The sequence below is a fragment of the Equus caballus genome, chromosome 7, assembly GCF_041296265.1.
Source record: "Equus caballus isolate H_3958 breed thoroughbred chromosome 7, TB-T2T, whole genome shotgun sequence".
In the NCBI taxonomy this organism is placed as follows: domain Eukaryota; kingdom Metazoa; phylum Chordata; class Mammalia; order Perissodactyla; family Equidae; genus Equus; species Equus caballus.
This window is the reverse complement of record NC_091690.1, coordinates 33,740,782-33,761,996: the sequence shown is the minus strand read 5'-3', so window position 1 is coordinate 33,761,996 and position 21,215 is coordinate 33,740,782. Positions and strand designations below refer to the sequence as shown.

The following is a 21,215-nucleotide window of genomic DNA, read 5'->3' as shown; positions in this document are numbered from 1 at the left end:
AAAAAACCCTAGGGCAGGCCTCGTGGCGTAGTGGTTAAGTTTCAGTGCTCTGCCTTGGGCAGCAGGGTTTAATCCTGGATGCAGACATGCACACTGCTCATCAAGCCATGCTGGGGTAGTGTCCCACATACAAAAAATAGATGAAGATTGGCACAGATGTTAGCTCAGGGACAAACTTCCTCACCAAAACAAAACACAAAACCCCTTATTTGCTAACTGCCTGATTTATGTGCTGTCCAGCTGTATTTTGTTCTTGCAGGCTTTGTGACCTGACTCTATTTTCATTATTCCTCTTCACATAGATGTATCATGACTACTGGGAGGGAAAATGCTGTCATTTACCTTAGTTTGCAAGATGCTCTGGACAGTGGATTTCAGGGGAAGTTGTGTTAAATTGTTGTTTTTTTTGAGGAAGATTAGCCCTGAGCTAACCTGCGCCACCAATCCTCCTCTTTTTGCTGAGGAAGACTGGCCCTGAGCTAACATCTGTGCCCATCCTCTTCTACTTTACATGTGGGACGCCTACCACAGCATGGCTTAATAAGTGGTGCATAGGTCTGCACCTGGGATCCAAACGAGGCCAACCCCAGGCTGCTGAAGTGAACTTAACTGCTGCACCACCAGACCAGCCCATTAAAATGTTTGTTTCTTCTTTATTAGAAGTAATTCCTTCCAATTTATAAAACATTTGATGCTAATTTTAGAAATTTAGAAAATATAGTACAAAGCAGATTTTAAAAAAAGTCCATAATGCTGCCACATGGAGTGAACCACTTTTAACATGTTAGTATGTGTGTTTAATATTTTCATATAGGTTAGATCATACTGAATATAATGTTTCCTTTTTATTTACTTACCATTATTATAGTCATTTTGTAGTCTTTATGACTTCTGTATAAACATAATTTTAAATAGCTACTAACTGTTCCAATTATGACATAATAATTTTACATAATTATTTCCATGTTGTTTGACTTTTTGGTTCTTGGTTGCCGTCAAGTGCATCTTTGTGCACGAAGCTTTTTCAGTAAGGCTTATTTAGCTATTGGATCTGTGTGCTGCAGGCAACGTAAAGTTACTGAGCAACTCATTCAGTCGCTTATGTATTCAGAAGAATATTTATTTAGTGCCCGTTACGACACAGCCTTTAGGAAGCTTATTTAAGAGAGAAAGACAAATAAATGGGCAATATTAATACAGTGTAATAAAATTTTATCTCAGAGGTAGGTATTGGATAATATGGCAGCACCTAGTTAGGGAAGGGGAAAGGAGATAGGGAAGGCTTTTTGAAGGAATTATGCCTGGGCAGACTCTGAAGGAGAGCTAGTGGTTGGCCCAGTGAAGAACAGAGGAGTCATCTTGGGTAGAATATGACAGCATATTCAAAGGCTCAGCATCATGGGAAGCATAGGACCTGAAAGTAGTTGGTCAGAGTGAAAGATGTATGTGGAGAGAGGCAAGAGGAGAGACTGATGTAGTAGGCAGGATTTGGATCATGAAGGGTCTTATGTCCCAACTGAAAAGTTAGACTTTTGCCCAGTGACACTAGGAAGCCATCGATGAATGTCTATATATCAGACCCTTTGCTTGTTTTAGGTAAACTTAGCTGAATTTGTTAGAAGTGACATAACTTTTCTACTTACCTATATGAAGAAGGGCCTAAATGGCCTATGCAAAAATCCTCTGAAGAAATATGTAATATGCAGCTCTAGAAAGAAATATCAAATGAGAGACAGCGTGGTACTGTGAGCTGAATGTGGCTTTTGGAGTCAGATCAAGATTCTGTTAAATCCTGCAAAGGAATGGGAGTTAGAAGCTAAGGTGAGGTGATGAGTCAGAGAAGAGAGAGAAGTGGCTCAACAGCACTCTGCTATATATCCTATTTACTTCTAAGGGGTTACTGTTCAGTGACTGGCTGTAAGTGGATGCATAGCATCTCCTTGGGTATGAAGAGTATACCAGGGCCCATTAAGAGTTGTGGAAGAGTCCACAGCACATAATCCCAGCCCTTGGTGAAGTGAGTCCCTGGTTTAGATGATGAAAAAGTGTATTTGTACACCTCAAGTCTCCACTCATAGCTGATGCATGGCCCTGGCCTTGTCCTACATTGTCCTTAAGCCCCAAGAGCAGATTACAAATTCCTTCCATCAGTTTCTCCTGGCCCACTTTGCAGGGCACAGAGAGCCCGGGCAAGGTTGATGACTTCCACAAAACAAGGTGGGAAAATTCCTTGGATTTCAGGCTACACCAAAGGGTTTCCAGGGATTTTATATCTTCGTTCTCTTACCAGATTACCATACTTGCTCTTTGGGATAAACTGTGTATCCTATGAGGGCCACGGAGTAAACACAGTGAGAAGAACCTGCCTCCATAAATAGCCTTTAGAACCTTCTTTCCTTGTAGAATGTCTAGACTTTAACTTTAGTTTTAGTTTTTGTTTTTTTTCCTTGTCCTCATATTATGCTCTAGGTCTAATTTTTTAATTTTCTGACTCTTCAGTTCCAATGATCAGATTTGTTTCCATGTGTTGATTATATCTTCTCACTTTTAGGATAAAATGATACAGAATGTGTGATTCAGCTGAATCCAAGCTTAGCAATTCTAAAGTGGGTAGTTTTGCATATTAGTGTGTGAGGCTTGTGAGGAAGGACAGAGATTTTTACTTTCCATAAAATTTTTTGTTTCATGGTTTCTTAACTATGGGTTTTCATCATACACTTGGTGGGTGAGATGTTTAGGTTTAGAGGGTTCTAAACCAGCCAACAGAGTCATGAAATCAACAACTGTGTCAATGTTGTGCTTCTGGGCGGTTGTATCCTTCAAAACACATAAGACATTCAACCAGCTAAAAGAAATGAGCTCAGAGATGTTGGCTCGGAGGAAAAGAAGGATCACGTTGAGGTCATTGATGGGGCATCCCAACATCTTTCTGCTGAGGAGATCAAAAGCTGGGAGCATCTCATAGATGGATAGGAGTCGTTTGTCCCACTGACATAGCTGTGTGAGGTTGTATATTATCACTGGAACCATTAGGGTGTATATTGCTACAGTGGAGAGACTAACAATCTGGAAAACAGACAGGGAGGTCAGCCTGCATGTGATCAGATCAGGGATGTGAGTCTCATCACTTAGCAGCCCAGTCTTGATGGAACAGCTGAATTCCTCTTGGAAGAAGACATCCAGATGGAAGTGGCCAAGGTACAGGTAGGTGGCTGATGTGAAGAGGAGCAAGAGGGAGTTCCTCAGGAGGTAAGTAGCCACTAGTGAATGTGAGCGCTGCTTACATGCCAGGTACCGCTCTAGCAAGGGGAATTCAAAGTATCGTTCTTTCCGAGCCCTGAGCAGGGGAAGAAAAGAGGCAAGGTTAGGAGGGACCATTTAGAACCATTTCCTGAGAAAGCCCATGTGGGGAAGTAACAGAAGCTGTGTATCTGACATGGCCTTCTCCACACACATGAAAATATGCCTTCTCTGAGCACAACCACTCCTCTCCCCAAAATGAAGTGTGTGTGTATATCTTAATTCTCCAAGCAATGAGTACAGTGTGGTTAAACCCAGTGAATGATCAATGAATAATGAATAGTCACATGGATTTCTGCCCAGCAGAACGGACTATACCTCCAAGCTGAAGTAAGATACGTAGGAAGCAATAAGGCTTCTTAAATTAGCGCTGAACTGGGAGTCTAAATAACCACATTCTGGTCCTTGGTCTGTATACTCTGTGTATGATTTTTAGACCAATTCATCCATTTCATAAAAATAAATGTGCTAACAAGTATTTGTTGAGAGCTGTAGTGTTTAGGTACATATAAGCCAGTCTCTGCTCTGAAGAAGCTTACAGACTGGCTTATGGGGAAGGGGCAGATAAGATTTGCAAATATGAGATAAAAATAGCACTTGATTTGTTGCTAAAATGGTAGATACAAACCATGGTAGTTGTAAAAGTTAGGAGAGAAAGGTGAACACTGGGCTGGAGTGTTCAGAAACCTTTATGGAGAATGTTGTCTTAGAGTTGGCCTTCAAAAGGTAGATACTGTTCAGAAAGAGATAGGAAAGGAACTTTTCTCAGAGGATGGAGTAGGTGCACAAACATGAGAAAATATGTTTTCAAATCTTAGCCCAATTGTCCTCTTGGTGGGGCCTACCCTGGCTGCCCTATTTAAAACTGTCCCCTTCCTCAGTCTTCCAGCTTCCCTGAGCCCCCTTACCCTGCTTTACATTTTTTCCCTTCATACCACTTGTCTTCTGCTGTATGATTTACTTATGTCTTATGCTTTGTTCATTGTTTTCTCTCAATATGATGTAAGCCCCACATGAGTAGGTGTATCTTTCCTCCTCCCCACCCCCAACCCCAACACACACACACAGACACACACAGACACACACACATATCAGAGGCACCCAGAACAGTGCCTGGCACTCAGTAAATGATGAATGACTGCTTAAGTGAATGAATGGCTTGTTTAGGAGAAAAGGAAGAGACTACCTAGGTAGAGTGGAAGGGTTCTGTCACTTGCTAGTTAGAGAGAAGTTTGAAAACGTAGTTTGTGATGCTGTGGAGGGCCTTGGAAAAATATTTGGGAGAATGTGGATATTTTTCTGTAGGCATGGGGGGAGATATTTGAGGTTTCTGAGCAGGGCAATGGTATAGGAAAGAAAGTGGCATTTTAGAGAGATTAATCCCTTTGTGACTCAGTGTGTTCATATGTAAGATAAGGGTAGAGTTCTTTCTCTTCTCTGAGTACAGAAATGATAGACAGTTAGTGAGATGTGTTAAGCACTTTGAATTCTTCAGAAAGATGGTATAGAGGATAGTTTACTCTGCAAGGACATCATTTTAATGCTGAGTCCTTCACAAAGGAGTGGAAGAGACAACTCACTTCTCCAGCTCATCCCAGAAAACATGGGGGTCCGAGCTCTTCTGCCGGATCTTCACCATGTGCTGCACCAGGCGGATGGAACGATTATAGGATTTGTCCAGTTCGCTGATGATGAACAGCAGATCTGAGCTGAGGGCTGGCACAGCTGCATACTGCCACAGCAGAACTGGGAGGTACATGACCACAGCCAGGGCCAGCATGGAGTAAGGGAGGGCCTGTAGGACAAGAGTGAGCTGAGGAGGGAGGCCCAGGGTCCTGGGATCTTGTGGAGAGAGCTGTGAGAGAGGGGCTCTCATTCCCTGGTTCCTGCCTCAGAGGGGGAAAGCAATATGGAGAATGAGTACCGCAAGCCCAGGACCTAAGGCTGTCTACTAACCTGGCTGAATATAGTGAAGCCCAGGAAAGAAGGGATAGTGGATCTCCATGCTCCCCAGCTCCACTCTTCAAATGTGGGGTCTGTGTAGGTGTGTAGGGCTCTAGGAACAGGAGAGGGGGAGGGGGAGGGAGAGCTGTGCTCCCCATTCCCTGTTCCTCATGCATGTTAGCCTGAGTAGCTAACTAGAGATCATGGGATCTTAGGGGAGACCGTCTTCATTCCCAATTTTCCGCCTTTCTTTCTTTGACTGCTCCAGGTTCTTATCCGCAGACATTGAGAGTTCACTAGCTTTTAAATTCCAGCCTGGGACCCCAACATTGCTGATTTTTACTTAGCTGCTCCAGAGAGGAGGTCAAATCCTATTTCCTTCCCTGACTCCTCTCATGTGCAGTGGTCTTTTCTCATTTCCAGATTCTTGGTAATACAAAACCACACCATCAGGTACTATCTTGGAATTCTTTGGGGCTATTTTGGTAAGTATGTATGTAAGCTGACATTGAGGTAAACGTAAGTCTTGTGTCCTAACTATACTATTTGCTACTTGAGGTAAGGGACTTTTCTTTATGTTTTCTCATCCTACTTACTACACCTAAAAGGGCTGGGCCCACTATTTTGCCCACAGTTAAAACTGCTTATAAAGGTTTTTTTTAAAGCTACATTTGTACTAGGTGTTTAACATGCATTATTTCACTTGATCTTCACAATGGTGCTATGAGGTAGGTACTGTTAGTATCTGTTTTACAGATGAAGAAACTGAAGCATGAAAAGGTTAAGTAACCTGTACAGGGTTACACTTCTAGTGGGTGAGTGAGCAGGATTTGGAATGAGACAGTCTGATTTTGGAGCTTATTCCCTTGACAACTACTTGACTACAGCTTATCCTGAGCCAGAGACACTTTTTATTTTAGAGGAATGTTTGAAGAAAAAGAGGGAGGATGCATATTTGGTTGCATCTAGATAGAGGAGAAAGGGGTGTGTGTGTGTGCGCGTGTGTGTGTGTATGTATGTGTGTTTCCCATCTAAACAAGAGAGACAGGTTAAGAAAGGTATATTAGGTCACGAGAGAAAATTAGAACGTTTTCACTCCTTTCCAAGAAATGACATTTCTTGAAAATAGACTCTTCACCCCTAAGGTTTCTGTTCCAGTAGGGTTGAAGTGCAGCAAGAGAATCTGGGTGCAGAGAGCTCTCAGACAATCCTACTGATCAGATGGTTTCACTCTTTTCTGACATCTGAATCCCCTCTGCAGTATCTTGAACTTGTTGCTGTCTAGATCCTGCTTAAACACTTCCAGTGACAGAGATCTCAAGGACTCTTTCCACTAAGTCTCTGGTTTTGTCTAGGTCCTAGAACTGTAGCATTCTGAGGCCTTGTAAATTGTCATACCTAGGGAGTGTTATGAGTGACTTCTGATTAAACATTGTAAATTGGGTGTACATATGACTTCTCCTCCCTCCTGAAGCCCCACTAGAATGGCAATAAAGGGATCAAAAAGACATACTCCTATAAAGACAAAATAGGAGAGGAGACGAGAACAACAAACTTGAAAACTGGAAAGCAGCTGCATAATATAGAAGATGCCAGCTATTTTGCACCACAGAACCAGAAAGACTCAGGAATTGGAGATACCAGGTATGTCTGAAGGTGGGGGTGCAGGTGGGGCTGAAGATGAGAATATTGAAAAACTGACCCACAGATCCTTTCTATAACATGATGCAGTCAAGCGACTACCCTTTCCCTTCCTGGCAGAAGGCTTCTGGTTTACTCTTTGTAAACATTAAACCAGAGAGATTCTTCACTTGGGTCCATTGAGGGTAAGGGAACCATCCTGAGAACAGGGGGATAAGTTGAATGAATACTGAATACTGAGACCCACAGTTGACTTCCAAGAGGGTTGACAGCTGAGCTTGATAACAACTGCTCCCTGCCCCCTCTGTACAAATTAAGGATCGAATCACTCTTCTTGGGGAAACTGACTAGCCCAAGAGATAGGATTACAGATACTGATATTTGAAGTTTTCCCAATGAAATGGCCCAAAGGGATCACCTTAAACTGAAGGCTGCCAGTCAATAAGCCTCATGCATAGGCGCAAAGCTTCTAATTAAATAAAAGTGGGCAACCAATGATCACCAGACGTTTGAAGAATGCCTGAAATGTGAAAGTCAATGGTCAAGATAAAAAAGTAGGGGGAAGCAGTGAAGAGGCAAGAGAACATAATGATGCAGTTCCATCCCACTCCACTCAGCCATGAAGCCAGCGTGATAGACTCCTAGCCCACCTTACCTTGTGAGGCCAGAGGGATTTTGTCTTGTACTGGCCAGACTCCTCCTGCTCGTGGTGAACCAGTGAGTCCCAGCAGGAACTGTCCACGTAGGCAGCCTGCCGGATGCTGAAGTTACTGGGAGAGAAGCAGTTGATGGGAGACCCTGGAACAGGAATGCAGCTTTGAGAGCTCTGAGTTGGAGCAGAGGAATGGAATCCACGGTGCAAACAGCCAAGAGTTTTCTAGGGGCTGCCTCCACCGCTCTGCAAATTTTTGTAGCTAGTAGGCACTTTCTTCTTCCCATGTCCCAGTTTCTGGATTTGGCCCTGCCATGTCACCGTTAGGACAGTTTGGCCCAGGCCTGCCGAGCTGCTGACTCGCTTTTGATATCTGCCAGTGGTTCTTTTCTCTCAGAGCTCCCCCTGGACTCCCAGACAAGTCGGCAGTGGGGCTTCCCTGCACTCCTGCAGTTTGGCACCAGAGGGCTTACAGTTTGTTGGTGAAGTCTCTTTCCTAAGAGAATCTTTTAGATTCCAAAAGAGGATTAATTTCCTTCTGAGCCCAAAGCAAGAGAAAGGGTGAGCATGTGGTACTGAAAGGAAAGTGGGCTTGGAGGGAGAGTCTCTGCTTTTTGCATCACTCTCTAGAAAGAGGCAGAAATGGGAACCAATACTTTTCCCCATCTTGTAGGTGAATCAAGCGGCAGTGGGAAGTTGACACACCTCCTTGGGAAATACAGTAAGCTAATCACACAGCCAGAAAAGAGAGCCAGAAATCCCAATTCTCGGCAAGTCCACATTCTTTTTAATAGAGGCAACAGATTTGCTGAGTTAATACAGCATCTAGAACACTAGATATATGTGTTTGGTAATGTTTGTGTGTGTGGTTGGGGTTCATGGAGAGGAAGGAATGGATTTATTTAGCACCTGTGATATGCCAGGCTCTGTCAGGCACTTAACATATGTTCTCAAATCAGTAACCCTGGAGATGGGGAGTAGGAGGAATGCTCAGAGAAGATAAGAGACTGCTCTAAAGCATGACCTACTAAGACCTTTAGAAGTCTTAGGTCATGAAAAGATTATGGGGCCCCAATCTGTCTCAACTATATGAAAATCAGAATAAAAGCTCAATTACTGCAATGATATAAAATATGTGAATACTGGAATTAAAACTAAATATTTTTTATTGCAAAATTTTGGAAATGACTTTCAAAATTTTTTGGTACCTCTGCTTTGCTGGTACCCTAAACTCATGCATAGTCTCTCTTTTGGGTAATGCCCAGGCCAAAGTCATGAAACCTAGACCATGTGGGAGTTGTCACACTTCACATCCCATGCAAAGAGTGAAACAAAGTGGAGTCTCTTTTATACTCTGGGTCTTGAAAGCCACTTACCAGAGGAGAACTCCTGGGCAAATGCCAGGGACATCAGCAGCAAGGGGAAGCCCACAGCTACGAACTTGACCATCTGGTCCAGGGGAAGTTCCAGGCGCAGTCCTTTGAGGCGGGGGCCCCTGCGATCCGGCAGCAGGGCATCTGAGAGCATGTACTCTGCAGCTGTGTGTGCAAGCGACATTATGCAGAGGCAGCAGGAGGGGTTCCAGGATGGTAGAGTGAGGAGATGGCAGCTTCAGGCAGCTGGCTTTGAGGAGATAGTGCCTGCAGCCCCAACCTCGTAGATGTCTGTGCTTGGAGCAGGCGCTGGTTCTCTAAATAACTGGCCAGGCCCTGAGCCAGGAACCTGGTAATTAGAGGGAGGCGTAGCTTAGTGGGTCCTCGCTGGAGGAGGGTCAGGCTTCAGCTGGGGCTGGTGCCAGGCTGCTGTCTCTGGGTTGTCCCTGAGCAGATGGAGTCCCGTGGCTTTATACTGCCCTCTCATTAATAAAGTATTTTTAGTGGGGTGGTGGAGAGAAGGAGGGCTGTGCAGCCGGGCCCCCCATGTAATTGGTGTGGAATTTGGGTGGAGATTGCTTAAATGTGTTGAAGGCCTTCGTTTTGTGGTTTGAGGTGGGAATGGAGCCCCTGGGACTCAGGACTGCTACTTCTATATGGTATTCTTTGTCCCAGGGATGACTTTGCTTTGGGTCCCTACTGTTTCCCAGAAACTGCTTTGAATTTGGTGTTAAATTGCCTTCCCTGCCTCTCATCTTTTCCCAAAATGTTTCAACCACATATTTACAATTTCCATGTAATTTACTTTTTTAAAAAAAATTAAAAAAATTTTTTTTTTAGCCCCATCAATTCTCTAGAAAGCTGAGGGATGGGTGGCGCTGTTGAGTGGTGGAAAGAGCACGACTTGAAATTTGGAGGGAAAAGTCTTCCACTGGAGAGCTAGCAGTACTCATTTTTTTACTGCGTGATTTCAGGCAAGTCACTTTTGGCTCAGTGTGCTCATCTGTCACATGGTATTATATTGTAACCTTATAAGATTGTGAGGGTTGATTAAGAGTATTACATGTGAAGGTGCTTTGTAAACTGTAAACTGTAGCGCAAATGTCAACTCTTATTTCAGTTTGGTGGGGTTGGGTGGGTGGGAAAGCTAACACTGGGGCATGGGGTGCTCTTGTCTCTAGCATTGCCCTGACACTTGGCAAGAGAGGCCCTGACTTGGGCCTTCGCACTGGTCCCGTTTGGCCGCATCCTTCCCACAAGGCAAGGAGTACATGGGGCTAGGGGGATGTGCCCATTCAGAGCCCATGCACCCCCTCTAGACCACTCCTCTAGCACCTGGGATGCTGCAAGTCCCTGTCCAGATGACCCAAGGCTGTAGATCATGCTGTGGGTGTGCACCCCCAGGCCTGAGGAATGGCTCGTTGTGGGGGTTTGGGTGGAAATTAGAAGTCCTAGGGAGCCCACACATGCCATTGTGAGGCTTAGCTGGGTTGGGAAGAAGGGGCCTGGGGAGTCTGAGGATTCTAAATTTGAACCTGGCATTCCTGATCCTTATGAAGGTTGTATTTGTGTGTGTCTATATATGTAAAGGTAGAACATACTTTATTTAACAGTTTGTTAGCTTGATTTATAACTTTTAATTTTTTAGATATATGGTATGTGGACCTCTATTCAAACTTTTTCTTTGGCCCACAAATATTTGGGCTGGGATTACCACTCTGCCCGTCCCCAGGCTAGAGGCCACCTCTGATGCAGAGCTGCCCTGTGTGTGCTAACTGGAGTGATCCTTGCCTGGCAGCAGGAGAAGCGATCCTTTAATTCTCCTCCCCGTTAGCCTCTCCATGCTCCCATTTCTGATTCTTTCCATTATGTGCATTTTTGCCCAATGCTTGTTATTTGTTTATATGCATATATTTTCTTTTGCCTTTTAAAAATAGTTTACATTTTGGGCCAGCCCAGTGGCATAGTGTTTGAGTTTTCACTCTCCACTTTGGTGGCCCAGGGTTCACAAGTTTGAATCCTGGGCACAGACCTACACTCTGTGCATCAAGCCATGCTGTGGCAGTGTCCCACATGCAAAATAGAGGAAGATGGGCGCAGATGTTGCCTCAGGGACAATCTTCCTCAAGCGAAAAGAGGGAGATTGGCAATAGATGTTAGCTAAGGGCCAATCTGCCTCACCACATCCCCCAAAAGTTTACATTTTTAGTGGAGTATAATATACATACATATACATACATTAGTATGCACATAAGTGTACAGTTCAATAAACGTCCATATGATCAAGAAACAGATCCGTACTAATACCCCAAAAGCCACCTTTGTGCTCCTTTCTAATAACTGTCATTTCTCAAAGGGTGATCGTTATTCTAAGTTCTAATAGCATAGATTAGTTTTGCCTTCTTTATACTTTATAGAAATGAAATTGTATGTATATACTCTTTTGTGTCTAGCTTCTTTTGCTCTACATTATATTTATGAGAATCATTCATTTTATTGCCTATTTTTGTACTTTATATAAATGGAATCATATGTGTGTATTTTTTGTGTCTGGATTCTCTGCTCAACATATTTTTGAGACACATTTGTGTTGTTGTATGTATCAGAAATCCATTCCTTCTTATTGTACAGAAATACAACAGTTAGTTTGTCTATTGGTGGCATTTGGGACCATCAGTAGTTCAATTGTTGGACATTTGGATTTCCAATTTCTGGCTATTACAAAATAATGCTACTGTGAACATTCTAATATGTGTCTTATGGTGAATATATTTCTGTTGGGTATATACCAATGAGTGGAATTGCTAGGTCATAATGGTTTGCATATGTTCATCTTTATTAGTTTTCCAAGTGGTTGTATCAGTTTTCATTTTCATCAACAGTTTATTAGAGTCCTAGTTGTTCCACATCTTTACCATTATGTTTTTGCAATTAAAAAAAAAATTAGCCGTTTTGGAAGGTGTGTGGTAGCTCAGATTGGGGTTGTAACTTGCATTTCTCTGATGATGAGTGCAGCTGGCCACTTTGAGCATTCAGATCTCTTTTTTGTGAAGTGTATGTCCAAGTCTTCTTTCGCTTGCTTTTCTGTTGGATTTTCTATCTTTTGATTATTGATTTGTAGGAGTTCTTTTTATATTCTGGGTATGAGACCATTACCAGATAAATGTTTTATTTATATCTTCTCCCACTCTATTGATTGACTTTTTATTCTCTTAATGGTGTCATTTAATGATCAGAAATTCTTAATTTTAATATAGTCAATGTATCAATTTTCTTCTTTTCTGGATAGTGCTTTATGTATCCTATTTAATAAACTTTGATTATTCCAATATCCTGAAAAATTTTTCTTAGCTATTCCTTAAAATATTTTTGTTTTACTTTTATTATGTAGATCTGCAGTCCATCTGGAATTTCTTTTGTTTTTTCTTTTGGTGAGGAAGGTTGACCTTGAGCTAACATCTGTGCCAACCTTCCTCTATTTTGTATGTGGGATGCAGCCACAGTGTGGCTTGATGAGCAGTGTGTAGATCTGCACCCAGGATCTGAACCCACAAACACTGGGCTGCTGAAGCGGAGTGCGTGAATTTAACCATCATGCCACTGGGTCAGCCCCTGGAACTTTTTAATATATTATATGAGATAGGGAGTCAAGATACATTATTTTCCATGTGGATATCCAATCAACTCAGCACAATTTTTTCTTCCGCTTTTCTTCCCCAAATACCCCCAGTACATAATTGTATATTTTAGTTGTGGGTCCTTCTAGTTCTGGCATGTGGGACGCTTCTTCAGCATGGCCTAATGAGCAGTGCCATGTCCGCGCGCAGGATCCAAACCAGCGAAACCCTGGGCTGCCAAAGTGGAGCGTGTGAACTTAATCACTTGGCCACGGGGCTGGACCCAGCACAATTTATTAAAAAGACCATCCATTTCTCATTGTAATACAGTTTGCTGTTGTCATAAGTCAGGTGACAAGTTGTCTTATTTTTCTATCAGTACTACACTATTTTAACTATTATAGCTTTATAATAGATCTTTTCACCTGTAGTGTAAATCTCCTAGTTTTACTGTTTTTCAAGATTGTTCTGGCTCTTCTTGACCTTTTGCATTTCTATATTAATTTTACAATCAGCTTATCAATTTCAAGAAAAAAAAAACCTGCCAGAATTTTTTATTGGGACTGTAGATCTGTAGAGTAATTTGGGGAAAATTGATATCTTTACAGTGTTAAGTTTTCAAATCCATGAACACAGTATACACTTCTATTTATTTGAGTCTCTTTAATTTCTGTTCATAGTGTTTTTAGTTTTCAGTGTGGATAACTTACACATCTTTTGTTAAGATTTAATCCTAGGTATTGATGTTTCTCAATAGTATTGTTAATGGTATCTTTTTTTTTATTATTTTATTTTATTTTTTTAAAGATTGGCACCTGAGCTAACAACTTGCCTAGCTTTTTTTTTCTTTTTCCTGCTTTTTATGCCCAAATCCCCCCAGTAGATAGTTTTATACTTTTAATTGTGGGTCCTTCTAGTTGTGGCATGTGGGACGCCGCCTCAACATGGCCTGATGAGCAGTGCCATGTCTGCGCCCAGGATCCAAACCAGTGAAACCCTGGGCCGCCAAAGCAGAGCGCACAAACTTAACTACTCGGCCACAGGGCTGGTCCTCTTTTTCTTTTAAACTGTGATAATACTAAGCTGCTTGTGTTATAATCAATTCTATTCCATTACTTCTTCTTTTTTTTTTTTTTGAGGAAGATTAGCCCTGAGCTAACATCTGCTGCCAATCCTCCTCTTTTTGCTGAAGAATACTGGCCCTGAGCTAACAACTGTGCCCATCAACCTCTTCTTTATATGTGAGATGCCTGCCAGAGCATGACTTGATAAGTGGTGTGTAGGTCTGTGTCCAGGATCTAAACCGGCAAACCCGGGACTCCCCAAGCGGAATGTGCCAACTTAACCACTGTGCCACCAGGTTGGTATCTATTTAAAAAATAATTTGATTTTCTAATTATTGCTAATCTATGGGAACACAGCTCAGTTTTGTACATGGATCTTTTATCAACAAGCTTGTTAAATTTGTTGGTTGATTTTGATAGTTTATCTGTAGATTCTTTCGGATTTTCTATCCATACAGCTATGTCATCTATGAAAAATGACAGTTTCATTTTCTAACCTTTGTGCCTTTTATTTCTTAAAAACATTTTATTTTCTTGCCTTATTACACTGGTTAGGACTTCCAGTACAATATTGAATAGAGGTAGTGATAGTGAGTATCCTTGTCTTGTTCTTTCTTTCTCTCTCTCTTTTTAGAAAACGTTTGGTGAACATTCTTTTTCACAGTAAGGAAGATCTCTTATATTCCTAAATTGCTAAGTGTGATTATTATAAATGGATGTTGAAAGTTTTTGTTTTTAAAGTAAGCTTTTTTTTGGTGAGGAAGATTGACCGTGAGCTAACATCTGCTGCTAATCTTCCTTTTTTTTTTTTTTCTCTCAAAAGCCCCAGTACCTAGTTGTATATCCTAGTTGTAGGTCATTTTAGTTCTTCCATGTGGGATGCTTCCGTAGCACGGCTTGATGAGCAGTGTGTAGGTCCATGCCTGGGATCCAAACTGGTGAACCCCAGGCCACTGAAGTGGAGCATGTGAACTTAACCACTCAGCCACGGGGCTGGCTCTTTGAAATTTTAAAAATACTTCTTCTGCATATTTTGAGATGTCCATATGATTTTTTTCCATTACATTTGTTGTGATGAAATGTATCAGTTGGATTTTGAATGTTATACTATTCTTGCATTCCTGGAATAGGTTTGTTTGCTTCTGAGATATTATCTTTTGATTTTTCGGTGATTTCAGTTTGCTAAAATTTTGTTAAGGATTTTGCGTTTATATTTACAAAAGAGAGGAAGCTTGGTCTAATATTCCTTTCTTGTAAGGACTTTGGTAGGTTATGCTCGCCTCACTAAAGGAGTTAGGCAATAGTTCTTTTTTGTCTATTCTCTGGAAAAGTCTGTGCAAGAGTAGTATGACTTCTTCACTAAATATTTGGAGGAATTCACAGGTGAAGCCATGTAGGCTTGGGGTTTTCTTTTTGAGGAGGTTTTAGTTAATGGCTTCAATTGCCTTATTAAATATTTGACTATTCAGATTTTCCAGTTTCTGTTAATGTTAGCTTAAATGCACTAGTTTTCTTTTCTTTTTTTTTGAGGAAGATTAGCCCTGAGCTAACATCTGCTGCCAATCCTCCTCTTTTTTGCTGAGGAAGACTGGCCCTGAGCTAACATCCGTGCCTATCTTCCTCTAGTTTATATGTGGGACACTTACCACAGCATGGCTTGCCAAGCGGTGCCATGTCCGCACCCGGGATCCGAACCGGCGAACCCCAGGCCGCCAAAGCGGAATGTGTGCACTTAACCACTGCGCCACTGGGCTTGCCCAATGCACTAGTCTTCTAACTGCATGAAAATTGCTCTAAAACTTAGAACTTAAAACAACAAACATTTATTATTGCAAAGATTCTGTAGATCAGAAATTTAGGAGCAGCTTAGCTGGGTTTTTCTGACTCAGGGTCTCTCATGAGGTCATGGTCAAGTTGTAGACTGGGGCTGCAGACATCTAAGAGTTTGACTGGGATCCACTTCCAAGCTGTCTCAGTGATTATTGGCAGACAGTCTCAGTTTCTTGTTGGGTGTTGGCAGGAGGTCTCAGTTCTTCACCATGTGGGTCTTTCATATGGTGACATGACAGCTGGTTTTCCCAGAGCAGGTGATCCAAGAGAGACAGCAAACAGGAAGCCATAGTGCCTTTCATAACCTAATCTCTGAAGTTGCAACTGCTACTTTTATTTTTTTCTATTCAGTAGAAGGAAGTCACAAAATCCAACCCATATTCAAGGGGAAGGGAATTAGGCTCCAAGAATTTGTGGATATTTTAAACCACTATATTAGATAAGTTAAATTTTTAATTTTTATTTATTTATTTATTTATTTATTGAGGAAGATTAGCCCTGAACTAACACCTGCTACTAATTCTACTCTTTTTTTTAACTGAGGAACACTGGCCCTGAGCTAACGTCTGTGCCTGTCTTCCTGTACTTTATATCTGGGATGCCTGCCACAGCATGGCTTGACAGGTGGTGCATAGGTCCACACCTGGGATCCGAATGGGCAAACCATGGGCTACTGAAGCAGAACATGTGAACTTAACCGCTGGACCACCGGGCTGGTCTCCAGATAAGTTCAATTTTTGAGAAAATTGTCCATTTTTCATCCAGTGTGAAGATTGTTTGCATACTGTTATTCATAAAGTCCTCTTATTATATTGTAACAATATTTTATTATAAAAAATTAAATATACATTAAAGTTGAAAGAATTTTACAGTGAACATCTGTAATAGTTAATTCTGTCATTAATATTTTACTTGACTTGCTTTTTTTATACTTCTGTCTATCTATCCTTCTATCTAGCCTTCAATTTGTGTTATTTTTTTGGATACATTTCAAAGTAAATTGTAGACATTGATATACTTCTTCCTAAATACTTCAGCATGCACGTCACTAATTGTACTTCAATATTTATTCATAGTTTGTTTCTTTTAAGGTAAAATTTACATACAATGAAATGCACAAAGCTTAAGTGTACATACAGAGATTTTGACAAATGCATATACCTGTGAAATCCGTACCTCATCAAGATTAGAACATTATCATCATTCCAGAAAATTCCATCTTATTCTTGTTAAGAGATCTTAATTTTCTGGTGAAAATCTCCGTGTTTTCATCTAATTCATCTGTCTTCTATTTTCTTGATCATATCAATCAGAGTTATTTTAAAATCCTATTATTAACTCCAGAATTGGGGTAATCTGTGAATCTGCTTCTACTGTCTACTTTTTGTGTATGGTCTTACATATTTGTCATTTTGCCTTGTATGCTGAACATTGTGGATAAAAGAACCATAAGAACCAGAGATCCTCTAGATGATGCTATTGTAGAGGAGGAACAAATACTCCTCTACCTTAAAGGTTCTTCTGGCTGGTCTAAGAATGAAATTGACATAAGACAGAATAACAGGAGGAAATCAAACAAATTTAATAACATGTATACATGGGAGAAGCCCAGGAAAACTGAGTAACTCGCCAAAATGGCTGAAGCCACCACCCTAAATACCATTTTCAGCTAAAGACAAAAGAGGATGTTGTGGGTAGTGATTTGGAACTTCACAGTGGAGGCAGGCAATTCACATGGAGATTGAAAAGCAAATGTTTGGTAAACAAATGTTTGCCATATCTTGCAAAGACAATGTGACATGATGAGGACTTTGATTAAATGGGCCTTGCTAGGTTCCTCCCTGTCTGTCATATCTAATTCACATGGTACTATGGTTATAAATAGTGATAGCTCTTTCCTGGGACAGGCCTTCTGTCTTAAATTCTTTTCGGCAGTTAGGGGGAAGGTCAAAGTTTCTTTCTGAGTCTTTTGTTCTTAAAAATAATCAAGCCCAAAAGACACATTTTGGGGTGGTAAATTCTGATCCCCAACACTATCTTTCACCAAAGATGGCTCCCTTTTCTTCTTTTTAGCATATAGGGTGAGGGGGTAACCACTGGTTCCAGTCGGGCTCTAAACTGAGTTAGATGTGTGCTGGAGTTTTAATAAGATTCAGTCTACAGTTAGTTTTTCCCATTCATGCAGCCTGGTCTTTCCAGGTTTTTGATTGAAGAGTCTGTTGGGTCTTTGTCTCTTAAGCTCTGAAAGTTTGTGAGAGGTTCTGTTATCCTCTTTAGAGGATTTCAGTTTAGCTCTTTGGCCTCCTTCTTTCTGTAGCTTCACACCCAGCAAATGCTTTGAAAGAGAGACTGGCTCAGTGAGTCTCTATCAGTGAGTTTAATGCAGGCTCCCTCCCCCTGCAGTGACTTTGTTTCCTAATCACCACAGAGTGCAGAAGATCTCATTTTGCATTTTAGAAGCTTTGGTTCTGTCCACACAACCCCAGTACTCATAAATGTCCTGGGGAAAGACTGGTCATGTGTTTGAAGTTGCTCAGATTTCCAGTTGTCGCTCCACCCTTATAACAACCACTAAAAGCTTTGATGGTTTGTTTTTTCCCAGCAAAGGCCCTCTGCTTGGACCGAGACCAATGGTGTGTTGGCACCCAGAAGCAGAAAATTCCTCCGGGGCAAAAACTCCTGGAGATTGTCATCTTACCCCAGAATGGTTCTCTTCCCTCTGGAATTTTAATTCATTTTGTCTTCATTTCTTCCATAGCTTCCAATATCCACAAAACATAATTTTTGTAACTAATGTAACTTTTTCTATTTGTTGCTGTAGGAGCATTTGCCTGCCTAGACATACTGCACTTTGCCCGAAAGTTTGTGCATTATAATTTTAATGTACATAGGTGATTTTGTATTTTATATCTCATTATTTCTTACTTATTTTTTTACTCTACCCTGTAGCTCTAAAGTAAATCCATGTTGCTATGTTCACAGCTAATCTGTTGTTTCTACTGCTGCAAAATATTTCATTTTACCTACTCACTTGCCTGTTGATGAATGCTTGTACTCCTTGTACCACAAAAAACATGTTTCCTCTTATGGTCCTACAAGATAATTCAACATGGGTATAGATCCAGGACTAGAATTTCTAGGTTGTGGGGCAGCATATCCTTAACTTGTCTTAAGTAGTATCATATTGCTCTCTAGAATGGCTGCGGTACATAAAATTTCCTATATTCCCACATCTTCACCGACAGCACCATCTAATTTTAAAATTTTGTCAGTCTCTTATATGTAAAGCAGGTGTTCTCAAAGTATGGTCCAGGAACCTGTGAAAGTCCTTGAGCCCCTTTTAGGGGGTCCGCAAGGTGAAAACTGTTTTCATACTCATATTAAGACACTATTCAGTCTTTTGAGTCTCATTCTTGTATGAGAGTATAGTGGAGTTTTCCAGAGGCTACATAAAATGTGATATTTCAATGGACTGAATGCAGAGGCAGATATGAGATCCCATCTATCTTTTATTAAGCCAGATATTATAGAGATTTGTAAGACTGTAAAGCAGTGTTACTTTTCTCACTAAATTTTTGGAAAATATAGTTATTTTTCACGAAAATATTTATGATAAAATGTAATGGGCTTATTATTTTTATTTAAAAATGAATGAATAAATATTTAAAGATTTTCAGCTTTAATTTCTAACATGGTAAATATAAATTGATATAACTCACATATATAAAAGCACTTTGGGGTCCCTGATATTTTTCTGAGTGCAAAGGCGTCCTGAGATTAAAATGTTTGAGAACTGTTGGTATAATTTTAATTTGCATTTCTCTTTATAATTCATGAGTTGAATATCTCTTCATATGTGCATTACTTTTTTGGGCTAACAAATTAATTTGAAGCTTAACAGCTTAAAACAACAAACATTATTATCTCCCAGTTCCTGTAGGTCAGTAGTTTGATAGCAGCTTAGATGAGTTGTTCTGGCTCAGAGTTTCTCACAGGGTTAAAGTCAAAGATTGGCTGGGGCTGTGGTTATCTGAAGGCTTGACTGGGATTGGAGGATGCTGTGGCAGAAGACCTCACCGTGGCAGACGGCCTCACTCCCTCAGCACGTGAACCCTTCCATAGGGCTGATTGAGTGTTCTCACTGCGTGGCAGCTGGCTTCTCCTAGAATAAGTAATCTGTGAGAGAACAAAGGAGAGGTGTGAATGCATCAGACTGGTAGAAAAATTCCAGAGCTTCTGCTGAAGGGTTTGGACTTGCCCTCTGTGAAGCTGATGTGGAGGATGCTGGAGAGAAAAGGCGTAGGAAACAAGAACTGTTAATCTCTAGTGACTACAATGTTGAATCAAGCCAAAAAGAAAATTGTCATATCAATATCATACATGCTAAGGGATGGGAGAGGTAATGACTGGTGAATGGATGTGACTGGTGAACTCACAAAAGGACAATTTTAATACAAATCACAATGATTGTTGAGCCAATCCCGTTACAAACAGTACAACTACCAGCAGGGAGCTGACTTGTTGAGGTATGATGACTTAGAAGTCTTTGGTCAGCATGTAACCCTCAGCCATGACAAATACAAGCAAGAAGTAGAGCTGTGACACACCGTCCTCAAAAGAGATGATGTTCTTCTTTGACACAAAGTTACTCAGTATTTTAGAGATAATAATAGAGCAGTTGCAGAGACCAACAAATGATGAATTTCTGTGAAGTCATACATGGGACTGTGAAGCTGAGAATTAAGAAAATTATAGCAGTCAAGACCAGGCTCCCCACTATGGTGCTCCCTGGAAGAGGGGGAGCTGAAGCCCTGGCTGCCTTGTTGAGAATGAAATCTGTCACTGTGTAGTGATTTTCTGCAACGATTCTCTTCCAGATAGGAGGCCTGTGGTAAGGCCTGGTATGAGCATCTTCCCCAACTGAACTGTTTTTACTCATCTCACTACTGCTGTTGATTGTTAGGAGTCAGACCAGCTGGGCAGCGTTTCAGAGACCAGCATGGTTAGAAGAAATGGGCAAGGCCTGGAGTATTTACTGCCTACAACTTTTTCATATAGTTAGAAATAAAAACTTTTGTGTTTCACTTCTTGGGTTTGAACATGTATTTTGCTTCAGAAATTTAATCTCACTTTTTGTATAGGTAATTCCAAAATATTCACTAGAATATGATAATGTAAAGCTGACATTATCCCAAATCCAGAGAGTACAGCGTGGTGTGGTTATAGGACTTGCTGAATGACAAGTCATGTCCTTATCTATAAAATGAGAAGTAAAAATATCAACTCCTGAGGTGTTTTGTAAGCACAAAATGGGATAGTATACATGGAAATACTTTTTGAAAATGCTCAGTTGCTATAGAAATGTGAGTTGTCATCAGACATCTGGAAATTGATCTGAGTTTTTCCCTGGACTTGAAGCTCTATGATCCAACACAGCAGGTGTCTTCCCACTTTGTGGAGGTTAGTTACCGGCTAAATCAGTGGGCAGTAGTTGGGGTGAGAGCATCATGTGGTGGTTCCTGAGAAACCTTCTGAAACGGAGCGCAGTCTGCACCCTGATAGGGCGTGTGTATCAGTACTGATGGAGCTTGACTAAGGGAATTTCAGTGTGCACAGATGTAAAAGTTAGAAGACCATGAAGAAACTCTTATTTTAGGTGACTGCATGTGGCCTATCTGTGGTATGAACGTAATGTAGCCAAAAAAGAAGGAAAAGAATAAAGAACAAGGAATTGTACACACCCACAAAAAATGCACATTATCACAGTATGTCCTTATGAAAAATTATATATTTG

At 41.1% G+C, this 21,215-nt stretch overlaps 1 protein-coding gene and 1 long non-coding RNA gene across 5 annotated transcripts; one reads left to right on the top strand and one right to left on the bottom strand.

The window, feature by feature from the left end:
• Nucleotides 1-2,656: 2,656 nt before the first annotated feature.
• Nucleotides 2,657-9,231, bottom strand: PANX3 (pannexin 3). The gene is made up of 4 exons (XM_001505066.5): nucleotides 8,914-9,231; nucleotides 7,541-7,683; nucleotides 4,881-5,095; nucleotides 2,657-3,337 (listed from the first exon to the last, which is right to left on the bottom strand). The coding sequence occupies exons 1-4, from the start codon at nucleotides 9,092-9,094 to the stop codon at nucleotides 2,698-2,700; spliced, it is 1,179 nt and encodes a 392-aa protein (XP_001505116.1). The 5' UTR covers nucleotides 9,095-9,231; the 3' UTR covers nucleotides 2,657-2,697.
• LOC106783366 (uncharacterized) lies at nucleotides 4,914-20,505 on the top strand. 4 transcript variants are annotated; one of them, XR_011440508.1, is made up of 6 exons: nucleotides 4,914-5,053; nucleotides 5,668-6,888; nucleotides 8,211-8,307; nucleotides 9,751-9,884; nucleotides 13,671-13,887; nucleotides 16,033-20,505. It is a non-coding gene; the product is annotated as an uncharacterized lncRNA (long non-coding RNA). The 4 variants fall into 4 exon arrangements; XR_011440507.1 differs by lacking the exon at nucleotides 8,211-8,307 and having other exon boundaries at nucleotides 18,024-20,505; XR_011440509.1 differs by lacking the exon at nucleotides 4,914-5,053 and having other exon boundaries at nucleotides 5,941-6,888; nucleotides 13,667-13,887.
• The last annotated feature ends 710 nt before the right edge of the window (nucleotides 20,506-21,215 follow it).